At 36.4% G+C, this 13,732-nt stretch overlaps 2 protein-coding genes across 2 annotated transcripts; both read right to left on the minus strand.

Annotated features, from left to right (window-relative positions):
- Positions 1–57: 57 nt before the first annotated feature.
- Positions 58–4,521, minus strand: LOC143448502 (uncharacterized). Its single transcript, XM_076948279.1, has 6 exons — positions 4,319–4,521; positions 4,025–4,102; positions 2,511–2,686; positions 2,075–2,216; positions 653–1,863; positions 58–559 (listed from the first exon to the last, which is right to left on the minus strand). The coding sequence occupies exons 1-6, from the start codon at positions 4,374–4,376 to the stop codon at positions 473–475; spliced, it is 1,752 nt and encodes a 583-aa protein (XP_076804394.1). The 5' UTR covers positions 4,377–4,521; the 3' UTR covers positions 58–472.
- A 270-nt stretch (positions 4,522–4,791) lies between these two features.
- Positions 4,792–13,372, minus strand: LOC143448651 (sphingosine-1-phosphate phosphatase 2-like). The gene is made up of 6 exons (XM_076948469.1): positions 12,808–13,372; positions 11,760–11,931; positions 11,375–11,464; positions 11,072–11,204; positions 10,376–10,496; positions 4,792–5,903 (listed from the first exon to the last, which is right to left on the minus strand). The coding sequence occupies exons 1-6, from the start codon at positions 13,227–13,229 to the stop codon at positions 5,609–5,611; spliced, it is 1,233 nt and encodes a 410-aa protein (XP_076804584.1). The 5' UTR covers positions 13,230–13,372; the 3' UTR covers positions 4,792–5,608.
- Positions 13,373–13,732: the final 360 nt, after the last annotated feature.

The following is a 13,732-nucleotide window of genomic DNA, read 5'->3' on the forward strand; positions in this document are numbered from 1 at the left end:
TTAGCCACTTTCTTTACACGAGTGTGCATGCGCGGATGTTGTCAAACAAACTTCCCGGAGAGACTAAAGCACAACTTGTAGAAAATGATGACATCAAAAGATGACTCTGATTCATTCGGTATATATAACTTTCGGGCATGTATTTGAAAAAATGGGGTTCAAGTTAAAATATAAATCACGATTACACCTCAGCGAAGTACATACGCACTTAATCCAGGTAAAGTTTTTTTCAGGAAAACAAATTAAATTTTAGTATCATTGTTTTTGTACTGCAGACGTGCGAATTTTCATCGTTTTGTGAGATATTGTTCTCAAAACGTGATGTAAGACATGTCAGTTTACACAGCGCACTTAAACAGAGGTAGATGAGCTTAAAGGAAGTGAAAGTGATGCGTACTGACGTGCATTTCTCTTACACATCAACAAGTCAAATGCGCGGTAAATAAAATCAACCAATTTTTGGTTCATGCCTTCACAGATTCGTGTGACTTTTACGGCTCTGTTGTCCGGACGTTGACGGACTCAAACTTTTGGTCCCATCTTCCGTTGGTGGATCAACCTATAAAAACACAATTTAACTTTAAATAGATAATATTTGGATTTGCTCGAAAAGCATAAACAGAATTTGGCTATATAGGCCTATACATCTTACCGTTATTGTGGGCACCTGTTGTGGGGTCCGGTCAGCATTTGTTTTTATCGTCGTCTGTGGTCCAAATAAATCTGTAGGATTGTGCTTTATGAAATATCTGTGACCGTTGTTTTGTATTGTGGCCGAAGGTGAATGATATTTCTTATTTGTGAAAAATAATCGCACAGACGTCAGCAAAGAAAAGTTTCTGTGCGAGTTTATTGTTACATTTTCGTGATTTATGGTGTTGTCTTTATATTCTATTCGCAACGCTGATGACGTACGCGTTGCATCGCTTTTGCTGCGTCGATGAACGCTAGGGCTGTCCAGCTTATGTTGAGGATGAAGTCCACTTATAAGATCGTGGTTGCTCATTCTTCGTCTCCTTCTACTAATGACGTCACTGGAATGCGGCAGGAATTTGGCTTGAACTTCGGCTGAGCTGCGTCTAAAACTGTCCCCAAATTTTCGCGAGATGATTTGATTATTTTGGGGGTTCAGGCTTGAAGAAACATTTCTTTTGTCATCAAAATTATATGAAAGTTGGTTGTAAAACCGTACTATACTATCAAGTTTATTTTCGCTGGTTGAATTTGTTATTTCCGACACTTTGTAACTAATCGTGTTTGCTTTCTTCGCCCTCATGGCTGCAGTGCGCTCCTTCAGCTCTCTATGCAATTTCATGCTGGTGGCTGTGCGTGGGGATGTGAGGGGTGAAAGGGGCTCGTTCGAAAGTGTGTCGACATAATAGGACGGAATAAACGTTCCAGCAGCTTTTTCAGGCTTGCATTTAGTGACGCTATAATTTCCTTCTTGGGAGTCACTACGCACGAAGTACTTGTCGGCATATTTGGAATGAAAAAATTCGTTGATGTGCATGTAACTCTCAGCAAATGAAAATGACCGTTCTTCTATTCTATTTGGAGTATATTCCGTTTGGTCTTCTTTGTTTAAACGTTGGGATATCAAAGCTTCGTGTGGATTAGCGATGTAATTGAACGATACACGAGTTGAAGTGAGTACACCATAATCGTCCGTTATACTTTCATGCTCACTCAAAGTTAAATTAGAATCCATTGACCTTTGTCGCTTGATCAGTCCTTGTTTCTTGCTTTGCTTGCCACGAAAACGCTTTAACTTTTTGCTTGCTTGTTCGGAACCAAGTGTTGAGCATAACCAGGTGAAAGCTTCGTTCAACCCGTTTCCAGTCGTAGCCGATACCATATGTACGTCTAATTAAAAAAAGGTTTTGTTAATATCATTAGGAATAATAACAAATTAGCAACTGCGATTCAGATCTAAACAAACGTCTGTTATAAGTTATATATAGTAAACATCACGAAAAAGAGAAATTTTAATTATATGCGATTTGTGAAGATAATGGCAAATTAATTATCTATATATGCTATTAACTCGACTACATCACAGCTTGTTTCCACTTACTATATTTACGAGCTTTACAGATACCGTGGAGATCAAGACGAAGTTTCAAATCTTCGGCTTTTACACTGTACCGAAGAATGTCAGTCTTGTTTACGATCACTAAAAGGGGAACTTTTTTCCTTTCTGGTCGGGTCATAAAATCCTGTCAAGGCAAATCAAATAATGAAGTAAGCTAGATAGGCTATATAATAAGTATAAGCGAAGTCTCCAAAAAAAAGCGCTTTAGCGCCTTGGCATTTTGCTCCATTTCTGCAGGTGGCTTGAGGTTTACTACAATTATTCGTTACGTAGTTATTATGACTGAATTATTATTATCAACCTTCAACAATTATCATTTTCAATTGAGCACACAAACATAAGATTAGAAGAGGACAACGGGCTTTGCTTTTTAAGATACTTTTCGGCTTTTACAGCAAAAAATAATTAGACCTCTTACAGTAAGTAGCGTTTTGTTTTCTTCTATTCTTTGAACATCGCTACAATCCATGACATATATTATTGCAGATGCAGTAAGGAGATAATGTTTCCATAAAGGTACAATCTTTTTGTCTCCTCCCACATCCATTACATCCAGTTCAATGTCATCGAAAGGTAACACTTCCATGTTAAACCCTAAATTAATATCATAAAAATATAAAGATAGTTCAATGTAGAGCAGCTTAGTTTTCGAAACAAAATTGACTGCGTTAAGAAAAATTAATACAATTTATTAAAAGTTTTTGCAAAAATTTTATGGTAAATTGTGGTTGCAAATTGCGCATTGTTGGGAAGTCTGTTCTGAGTTCTAGCTAGAAAATTTGTTCAATTAACTTGGTCAACCAAAGTGGCCTTCTACTCTTATGTCAAACTGACGGCCTGACGGCTCTGTTACAACCTTGAGAGCAAATGAAATCTGGTATTCTGACATTTTAAGCTATTAATTTTTATTTTTATTTTATTTTTTTATTATTTTATTATTTATTATTTTTAATGTTATATTTTTAAGAAAAAAATCACAATTAGACCTTTAGAAAGATGCTGTTTGATTGTCGTTTTAACTCAACCAGATTTGGTGAGACAAAAACTTTTTTGTTTTACAAATGTAGTTACTTCGATTCATTTTAATAAATTGAAGCGACCATAAAAGTAAGGTTTTACAAAAACAACTTTGCAATAACGTAAGTGGGTTTGTAGATCAGGCAGCATGCCATAGTGCATGCACAGTCGTCATATTTACGCGGCACTTATATATACAATATTAAAAAGTGTGTGTGATTCATTCTACAGATAGGTGACGGTAGATTTCCTGGGTTTGTTTGTCCCTTACAAAAACACCACTGCTGTGCGTAATTACGTCACCGATAAGTATCTCAAATTAACTTCTAACCTTGTTCCTGCAAGTAGGCCTAGTATATACCACAAACCAACATTGGGATTTGAAACTATTTCGTTTTAACTCGTCGATAATACAGCAAAAGGATGTAATTGGCTGCCAATTTTTATTTGCAAACCTGTATTACTTCATCTTGAAGAATTTTTTTCTGAGGATTTCAATAGGCAGAAAATTAATGAATCAACTCACCTCAACTAGTTAACACTGAGTTCATAAGCACTTATTAGTGTTGGATATATTTTAACAAGAAATTATGTTGTGGAACCAGATGAACGAAACTGCAAATTAGCTTTCTCTGTATCGTAACGAAACCTTAGTAGTATATATTTCCTTGTAACAACAACTGTATAACTATCAGTAACTGTAAACCAGCTACCGTGCAGGTCATACAGGTACTGCATCCAATTGAACAGTACTAGCAATCGTAACTCACTAAACAACTGTGAAGAAGCACTTTACTTGCGTCATTTTACTCCAATTTGTTTTGTATAGGTCCTGGTATTTAGTTATTCGTTAAATCATTATATCTTTGATGGCAATCGACATCCACGCCCAGAATATTTGAATTTACGACTTACCGAATGTTGGAGCAGAAATTATCTTCTTACCAGCTAAAACCTTGTACAATATTGTTGTTTTCCCGGTATTATCCAGACCTGTTTCATCAAAAAAGAAATTACGAATTTCGCACATTCTCGTTTCGTTCGTTTATTCCAGAAACAGGATATTTCCTTTTTACATGCTGTGTGCAGCTCATCCGTAAGGCAAAACAAAAATTCAAAACACGACTAAATTACAACAACACATAAGTAAATTCAATAAAAATCTTTCTCAGCAACTTTGAGAAGAATCTATTCTTGAATGAAACGTACCAAGCATAAGGACTGCAACTCTTCGTTTTTGCAGTAATCTACCCATCATTGAACCCATCTTCACCTACACTGCCCTGACTGAAACAACCAGCTCAGACCCACTGCCATTGTGTTTTAAAAGCAACTTTTGTTTTATTCCGTCAACGATATGCCATAAGACAAGCGACGACGCTCACGGTTTCTCACAACTAGTGTTCCGCTTTCTCCGCAATAACAATGGTGGATTGATTTAATAAGCACGAGCTATTGATTGCTGTAAGTTAAATAGGAAACAGTTATGACGAGCGCATGATTATTCACAACACAGAGTCTCCTAATTGAGCTTATGAGGAATTTGCCCTAATGGGTGGTTGGCCCGTATGTTTCTATAGTTGTGTAATCGTCCTGTTATATCAATATAATTAGTAATTACTTCGCGTATTCTTTGATAGCAATAACCAGACGAGAAAGGTGAAATATATTTACAACCAAGATTATATTGCATGTCATGGATGCTCCACAAACACACTTCAACTTTTATTCATTTCAACACTGCAGGTACAATGTCAGTTGTCATACATGAGAAGCTAGTGCATCTCTAACAATGCTCTTTACGGCAATATACCAGCCCTGGTACAAAAAATTCAAGTTCAACCACATCGGTGAACTAGAGAAGAAATTCTTTTCCAGCTCACACAAAGCGACAATAAAACAAGACTGAGTGACAAAACATAAAATATTAAATCAAATATATACAGTTGTACACATTAAAAATACGGTCGTTACACATGATTCATTATACATCATTATCATGGTAGTTGCATGGCGTGATAGCAAATAATTTCATAGCAAAAAAATGCATATTAATACAAAAATTACTTTACTTTGCAAAAAATAGTAAACTTTCTGCAACAAATGCATCAGGATATCATCTGCATTTCACTGGTAACAATGAATGAGGCTTCCGATTAAGTAATTAGTATAACAATGTAGTATAATACACCATAATAGGATGTATAAATGTCATATTCACAGTACACCCATAATCAACATTTTTGCTGCAAATATTTTATTAAAATTAAAAGAACAAACCAAACGTGATGAGTATACTAATTACTAAGTATACTAAGATAAGCTACAGTATACTGATCAAGTGATCATACTCCACGTGGCATCTCATGTATCTCACAAAACAGTATCTAAGGGTGTCAACAGAATTGCATAACTACTGATAAAAGGCTTCAATAAGGCATAGAAGTGGCCGTTTATGCACAATTAACCTGGTACAAATATTTATAAAGTCTGGTCGGCTTAATGAGTGAGATTGATATAATCAAAAAAAATGGGGATTAGTGCCAGAGCAAAGAAACCCACAAAGGCATAAGTAACAAATTTGTAAGTGATTTCCACATCCTTGCGTTGTCGTGCCTGTCTATCATTCTTGGACACACCAACAGCATGACAAATCAAGAACAGACTCACGGTTTTAACAACCATTCGGACCATGAATAAAATGACGAGCCCTAATATTGTTCGCAGCGCACTTCTTCCCAAACTTGCAAATGTAGGGCAAGCGAAAGTGTATGGGAGCTCTCCCGTGGGCCCGCTGAAAAAAAACTATATCCTCAGCACTAGCTACGGTTTTAAACAGTGTATTACCAGGGATGGGATCCATGGGTTTGCCAAATTCATTGTTAATTCAGTCAAAACTTGCTGATTAACGTTTGAAAAAATTTTAATATGGGTAAAAAGAATCCATTTTTATTGCTTGATTTGATACAAGATGTGTTCTTGGTAGTTATTTAACTGTTCTTTAGTGAATAAGTTGAGAGGCAGTTGTTGGTCAATTCTTCAATTGTTTACCAATTGTACACTGTGTAGTATCATCATCATGCTACTATAACTGTACACTATCATCATGCTACTATAACTTCCGACTTATAGATAACTAGTCCAATCCGATCTAATTGAAAGTTTTCTTATATTAGAAACTTACTTGTTGTTAGAAGAGACGACGGGTCATTCCATGTCAAATCACCCAAAAAAAAGTGAAATCTTAACCCCTACCTTTTCGATTTTGCTGAAATTTGGTATGTAGGGAGGTCTTAGCATAATTAGCACAAATCTAAAATATTAGCTCAATCGGACCAGTGGTTTTAGAGATATAGGCCTTCGAATTTTCGAATTTTTGCAAAAACGGACGCGGTCGCCAAATTTTAGGCCCTGATATTTTGGTAACCGGTGGACCAATTCTGATGAAACTGGTGTCATTGGAAAGGTAATTTCACAAGGAATCCAAATCTGTCATTCTTTTCTTGATAGGAGCAAGTTAAATGTGTGTGACCTTTTGACCTATTGTTTGACCTTGAATTTGACCTTGTGGATCACGTGACCTTGAAATTAAATTAAGTGCAAATTATACCCCAAGATGTTACCTACAACATATAAAAAATCCAGAGATGTAATATTTTTGGTTTATTAATAAAATATACTTTAGTGGGCATGCCTGACCATAAAATGACCATTTTGAACCTTCTAATGCATAATATACACAATATGTTTACACTTTAACAGTACAGGAGATATGTGAGAGTTTATCCAGACCTTAACAGCTTGCGAGCGGAGTGGATCACTAGCAATCCATTCGTTCAGCAGACTAGTTAGTCTAAAAGAAGCCAGCTTTGTTTGTGAGGTTGCTGTTGCTGAAAAAATGTTGCGATCCGACGAATAAACATCCGGGGAAATCTAGGACTAAATCATTACGTGTTGTTAGTTTGGATATGTTTGAGAAACTAAGTGATCCTCCATGTGTTGTAGTATCTGGTGTTAAAGTGTGTTTAGAGTGTTTAATGATTCTTCAAAGGAAAATCAATTCAATCAAAACAAGATGAAACCGAAGAAACGCGTGCAATGCACATGGATGTCGACAATAGTTCACCTGAAAATGTGAATAGCTCGTTTGTCAATCTCAATACAACATTAGTTGATCTTGATGAAACCCCAATTAAAACCGCTCACATGCCAACTTCCACTAAAATAACTAAAGGTAAACAAAAACTTGCATCAGCAACCCGGACATTGAAGAGGAAGCTAGAACTTTCGTACAAAGTTCCGTTATACAGTTCAGATTCTGATGATCAAAAATGCGCAAAGGATTACCAACGTTACCAAAGCATAATGACACAGTTAAAAGAAAAGTTTGTACAGTCTCAGAGCTACCAAGAACGAGTACAGATACTAACATTGTCACCATTTACAATAGATAGAACTATGAAGGAATTTGGAGCTACTAACTACCTAGTGAAGAAAAGTCGTGATGTGAAGAAGCAAAAGGGGATTTTGGGAATATGTGATAAGAACAAGGGCAAAACGCTGTCAGAAGAACTTAAAAATGATGTCTGTGGTTTTTATGAATGTGATGAAAATAGTCGAATGTGTCCTGGAATGAAAGATTCGGTTAGTGTTCGAAATAAGAATGGTGAGAAAGTTCAACATCAGAAGCGACTGGTATTATCCAATCTTAAGGAACTGCATTCTTCCTGGAAAGAAACTTATCCCAAAAAGAAGATTGGATTCTCGTCTTTCGCGGCTTTGCGTCCCAAGTGGTGTGTACTTGCTGGATCATCAGGAACTCACTCTGTCTGTGTCTGCAAGTATCACCAGAACCCTAAGTTGATGGCAGAAGGGTGTTTGAAATCTTCTGTTCGTGACCTTATGAAATTCTGTGTGTGCTCTACAGAGAACGAAAAGTGTATGATGGGTCACTGTAAGGACTGCCTTGGTCGTGAAGGGCTCATCGATCACCTTAAAAACTGTGAAGAACTGAACGATGTTGAGGACGTGACATACCAGCAATGGATTAGCACCGATCGCACGAAACTTACCACTATTACGGAATCAAAAGAAGACTTCATAGATAACTTTTCCTCGCAGCTATTAAAACTCACCCGCCACAGTTTCACCGCAAAATCTCAAAGTACATACATGAAGGACCTTAAATCATCAATGAAACCATTGGAAGAGATTATTCTACAGGGGGATTTCGCTGAAAATTACTCATATGTTGTTCAGGATGAGATCCAAAGTTTTCATTGGGAAAATAAACAAGCCACACTGCATCCATTCGTTGCCTACTGCAAACTCAATGATGAAGATAGTACGTTAGAACACCGGAACATTTGTGTAGTAAGTGACGTAAAGGAACATTCAACCTCGACTGTGTATGCTTTCCAGCAAGTGGTGATTGAGTACATTAAGAAGGAGTTCCCAGTAGTAAAGAAAGTCCACTACTTCACGGATGGCTGTGGTGGGCAATATAAAAACAAACATAACTTCATCAATCTTTGCAACCACCAGAAGGACTTTGGCCTGGACGCCGAATGGAACTTCTTTGCCACATCCCATGGCAAAAGTCCTTGTGATGGTATTGGCGGAACTGTAAAGAGACTCCTGACCAAAGCAAGTCTCCAGAGACCCTACACGGATCCGATTCTGACAATAGAAGCCATCATAGAATTCTGTGTTGAAAGGATTCCAGGAATCAAATTCTTCAATGTCCCACCCGAAGAAGTGACAAAAGTTGACACAGACTTAAGAAATTGATTCGATATTGCTACAACTATTAAAGGAACTCTTCAGTTTCACAGATTTGTACCACTTTCGCAAACGCATCTTTCGGTGTATAAATTGAGTACACAAGTGGATCCTCCTGTTGTGGTAGCCGCCACAGCGGATGCCGAACATGACAGAATATCGGAAGTGCTGATTGACATTGAGATTGCCGAACAGAACTATGTCTGCTGTCTTTATGACAATGAACCATGGATTGGCCTGGTGGAGGATATTTCAGACGAGCATGGGGACTACAGTATAAAGTTCATGCATCCCCATGGACCCGCCAAGCTCTTTCATTGGCCTAGAGATGAAGACAAATGTTGGCTTGACAAGAAGAGCATCCTTTGTGTCATCAACACACCATCTCTTACACTTTCCACTCAAATGTACAGCATCGGCAAGCCTGACAATGTTAAAATAACTGGACTATGCAAAAAATGGAAATGTTAACTTCAGGAGTATTATCATATTGTTAATAGCCTACTTTTACATTGATTTGTATAGCCTAAGATGTAAGTTTGCATTATTTTAATGAAAAGCATCGTGAAGGCCTGATTAATTAGTTAAAATATGTCAATTAATATGAGCAAAGCCTGTTATAGTGTTAATACAATATGACATCATACTTTGAATAAGGATTATAAGTTTTGGATTTGTACTAAACTATGGCATATCTCCTGTAGTGTATTTGTGTACATTAATGCATTAGAAGGTTCAAAATGGTCATTTTATGGTCAGGCATGCCCACTAAAGTGTATTTTATTAATAAACCAAAAATATTACATCTCTGGATTTTTTATATGTTGTAGGTAACATCTTGGGGTATAATTTGCACTTAATTTAATTTCAAGGTCACGTGATCCACAAGGTCAAATTCAAGGTCAAACAATAGGTCAAAAGGTCACACACATTTAACTTGCTCCTATCAAGAAAAGAATGACAGATTTGGATTCCTTGTGAAATTACCTTTCCAATGACACCAGTTTCATCAGAATTGGTCCACCGGTTACCAAAATATCAGGGCCTAAAACTTGGCGGCCGCGTCCGTTTTTGCAAAAATTCTAAAATTCGAAGGCCTATATCTCTAAAACCACTGGTCCGATTGACCTAATATTTTAGATTTGTGCTAATTATGCTAAGACCTCCCTACATACCAAATTTCAGCAAAATCGAAGAGGTAGGGGTTAAACCCATTGGGTGATTTGACATGGAATGACCCCGACTTAAAATGCTAAACCCATTGTAAAAAGTTATTAATCCCATCACTGGGTCACATCACAACTTCTATATATACATACCTTTTTGATAATACTGTTATATTTTTAGACAATCAATTTAAAGCAAGTTCCCATATGATCTTAGACGATTTTTAATTTAAGAAGTGCTATGATATATAAATTTGATAAATGTAGTAGTAGTGTTACTTTACAGATAATTTAAATTAAAAGTACAAAACAAACTTACAAGTAGATGCCATACTGATAAAGGAACCATGAGGCACAGTGAATTCCTGCACCCGCAGCAAGTATTATCACAGTGTCACCTCTACTTGTGCTGTAGTGTTCAGTTCCAGGGTAAAATACACCTGCAAAAGTATTATCATATATGCTATTTTGGTGCTGTAGTTGTTTGTCGATTAACAATCGGTATTTACAGATGAGTTCAAATTTAGCTAATGTGCTGGTTAGCTAATGACATGGACTTTGATTGTTATTTGTTAGTTTTATGTAGCAAGGCAAAGGTGGTCGGTCCACCAGCATTAGCTATTGATAAAGCAAATATTCATCAAGTAATGAAAGAATACGCATTTTAATGTGAGAAGATAAACTCGAGGCACACAATACATCAACGAGCTCTTCTGACAAAAAATGTAAAACAATAATTTTTGAAAAGGTGGCAGTTGCTATTTGCAGAGATATAGGCCAATACAATCTGCTGTTCATTTTAGTCAATACAATTTACTCAATTTTGCTAGGAACTGATTTTTTCTTATGAAAAATCTACAACATTATAATTAACAATATCTTGGTTGCTACAAAAGATCAAATAGATCAGCATAAGCACATACATAGAAAATAAATACTATCAAAGTAGTGAAAGTAACACTAATTCGATTAAATGTTTGTACTATTCCATTTTTACTAGTACTGGTATATATACCCAATAAAAAATGTGAAATGATGATGATCCAAGGTGCAAACGTTGAAGTCATAGTGTATTCCTCAACCATATCCATAAACGGCCATCCAAGCCAAAGATAAGTTGCAGCCAAAGATATTCCAGCCAGTACATCCTACAAGAAACATCATGAAAATTTAATAGTTGTTTTTACTTAAAAAGTAACTCAGATAAGAAGTCCATTTGAAATAAAAACGTAATGAGTTAATATTGTACATTTGAATGGTTGTTTTGGCACCAGACATTAGAGGCATTTTTCCATATATTTTATCAGTAACTTTTTACCATGATTGAATGCATTCCAACATAAAGTCTGCTACAAGCCACCAGTAAACACCAGCTACATGCGAGAATTACTCCGATCTCCAGTGGAAACTGGCAAAGAAAAATACTTTGAGTTGCAAGTATGCAGTTAATACTGCAACAAATACAAGGTAGATACAGACAGATTTTTACCTATCAATTATGGCAATTGCATTTAACAGAAAATTTATTTCATGTGAAATATGACATAGCTCAGTTCTATTTGTTCCTGTAAGGCTATAACCTGCCAGTAAGGTTGGATGTTATCACTATCTTAGTCAGTGAGTACAAAATGGTGATATATAATTGGCAGAATCAAAGATTGCACAACCAAATCCATTTGGTGCTCACTTAGTGTTCGACTTACATCATATCTGTTGTACATAGCCATCAACATAGAGAATGGAAAAGTAGTTCCAGCCACAGCATGTGTGGAAGGAAGGCCGTATTCTGCTGCAACTCTAGTTTCAAGCTTGAAGACAGGGGGCCATGTAGGTCTCGGCCACTGAAGAATATCCTTTAAAGCTTGACCAATGTACCTGAAATTTAAATAAAATTACTGCTTGAAAATATAAGGCAGGGGTGAAGAAAGTGTGGCCTTCAGGTCACATGCAATCTCTTCAAGAACTTTCAAGAAATTCATGCAGCCTATTAACCATCTGTTTTCATGCAAATATATTTGTCTTCCGAGGTTGATATTTTTTCCCAATTTCCGAACGGAGAGCCTATTAATCCATCTTAAAATCAACAATGCTGTAACTTAATATGTAAAGTTTTAAACCTGCATGGGGAATGCAAGTTTCCATGCAGCTGAAATTCTTGACAAGTCCCACAAAGGTAGGGGACATTTAACCAAATGTAGGTTAAAAATAAGGCTAAGAACAATTGCTTCCAAATCGGTTTTTAAAGCACTTTATAACGCTGCATAGGTTACAAAACTAATAATTTTGTGTTGATCAACTTCTTAGTCAAACTTTTTGAGTGCGAAACACATTTTCCACGCAGAAAAAACTTAACAGTCAGGGCTGTAACCAAATACTCCTGTTATTAGTTCATGCTCGTTGTAGTCATTAAATCCTATTAATATACAAACTTTGCAATACTTTGTTTATGCAGCCAAAGGTATTTCCAGTGAACTGAAATGCGACTGACAACTAATAAAAGATTTCCCACCCCTAGTCTAGTATAAGACACATTGCAAAATTTTGGCATTGTCCCAATTTCACATATTTTCTCAAATTAACAAAATACCCAATAAATACAGCACTAACTCAAGTCAGAAAACTATACAATCCTTTCCTTCAAGTGGCTTAAACCACACAATACTAATGATTAGTAAAGACTAATTCAAAACAACTTACATTTTCTATTACAAGTTTGCAGAAACGTTTAAATCGAAAGCTCTATATACTTACATAGTAACCACCCAAACAACCACCATCTTTCGACCAATGAAAGGATCAAAATTCCAAAAAATGCAAGGGACAAATGTGATGTAAAATATCTCATGTCCTAGAGTGGAGCCAAATTTAAACAGATAGTACAAAAACCAGTTGGTTATAACGTATGTCTTTTCATATTGTTTGGGAGTAAGCTTCGGTGTTTCAGTCGTTTTTTTGGTTTCAAAGCAAGTTTTAGTGGATTTGTAATGTAAATCTGCTGCCCCATTGTCAAAACATTGGTGCGTTTCTTCGCAGCAATTATTGACCAAGTTTTCATCTTCATTTGTAATCCTGCCATAAGTTGATGTGTTTTCCTTCACCCCACAAAACTCTTGAAACGCTCGGACTTTTTGAAAGTCCATCAAATAATCCGTTAATTCTGTCAACAGTTTCATTTTTACACCAGAGATTAAGAGTTTCCACCAGGCCAAATTGCTACAAATTAGTCCAGTGCAACGCCCTTTTGCAATATCTCACTTTCTTCCTGTATAGTACCGCTTAGCGAAATCACGATGACGATACGAATAGCTGCCAAAAATAAATACCTCGTCACGTTTCAGTGCACGCGCGCATGACCTAACGCTAGAATAATTCTTTTTCTCTTTTGAAAAACAACAGAATAATATCGCCCTCTTGCTCTTAACCGCTTTTCATCGCTGTGCTTTAAAGAATTGTTGCGCGGGGAATGCAACCAATGTAGCATACATGATTGCGTCGCGATAACGTGCATAGTTGCATTTCCAGTTATATTTTGTTTAGCGGGCTCTCACAACAGGTATTAACCTGAAAAATTAACTATAATTGGAAGCAGCTTTTCTAGAAAGTTGAGCAACGTTGACGTAAGTTAAAAGCTATCTAAACTAACTCTTATTTGCTTTCTACTATCACTTCAGTGAGG

Source organism: Clavelina lepadiformis, chromosome 3 (genome assembly GCF_947623445.1).
Source record: "Clavelina lepadiformis chromosome 3, kaClaLepa1.1, whole genome shotgun sequence".
NCBI lineage: Eukaryota > Metazoa > Chordata > Ascidiacea > Aplousobranchia > Clavelinidae > Clavelina > Clavelina lepadiformis.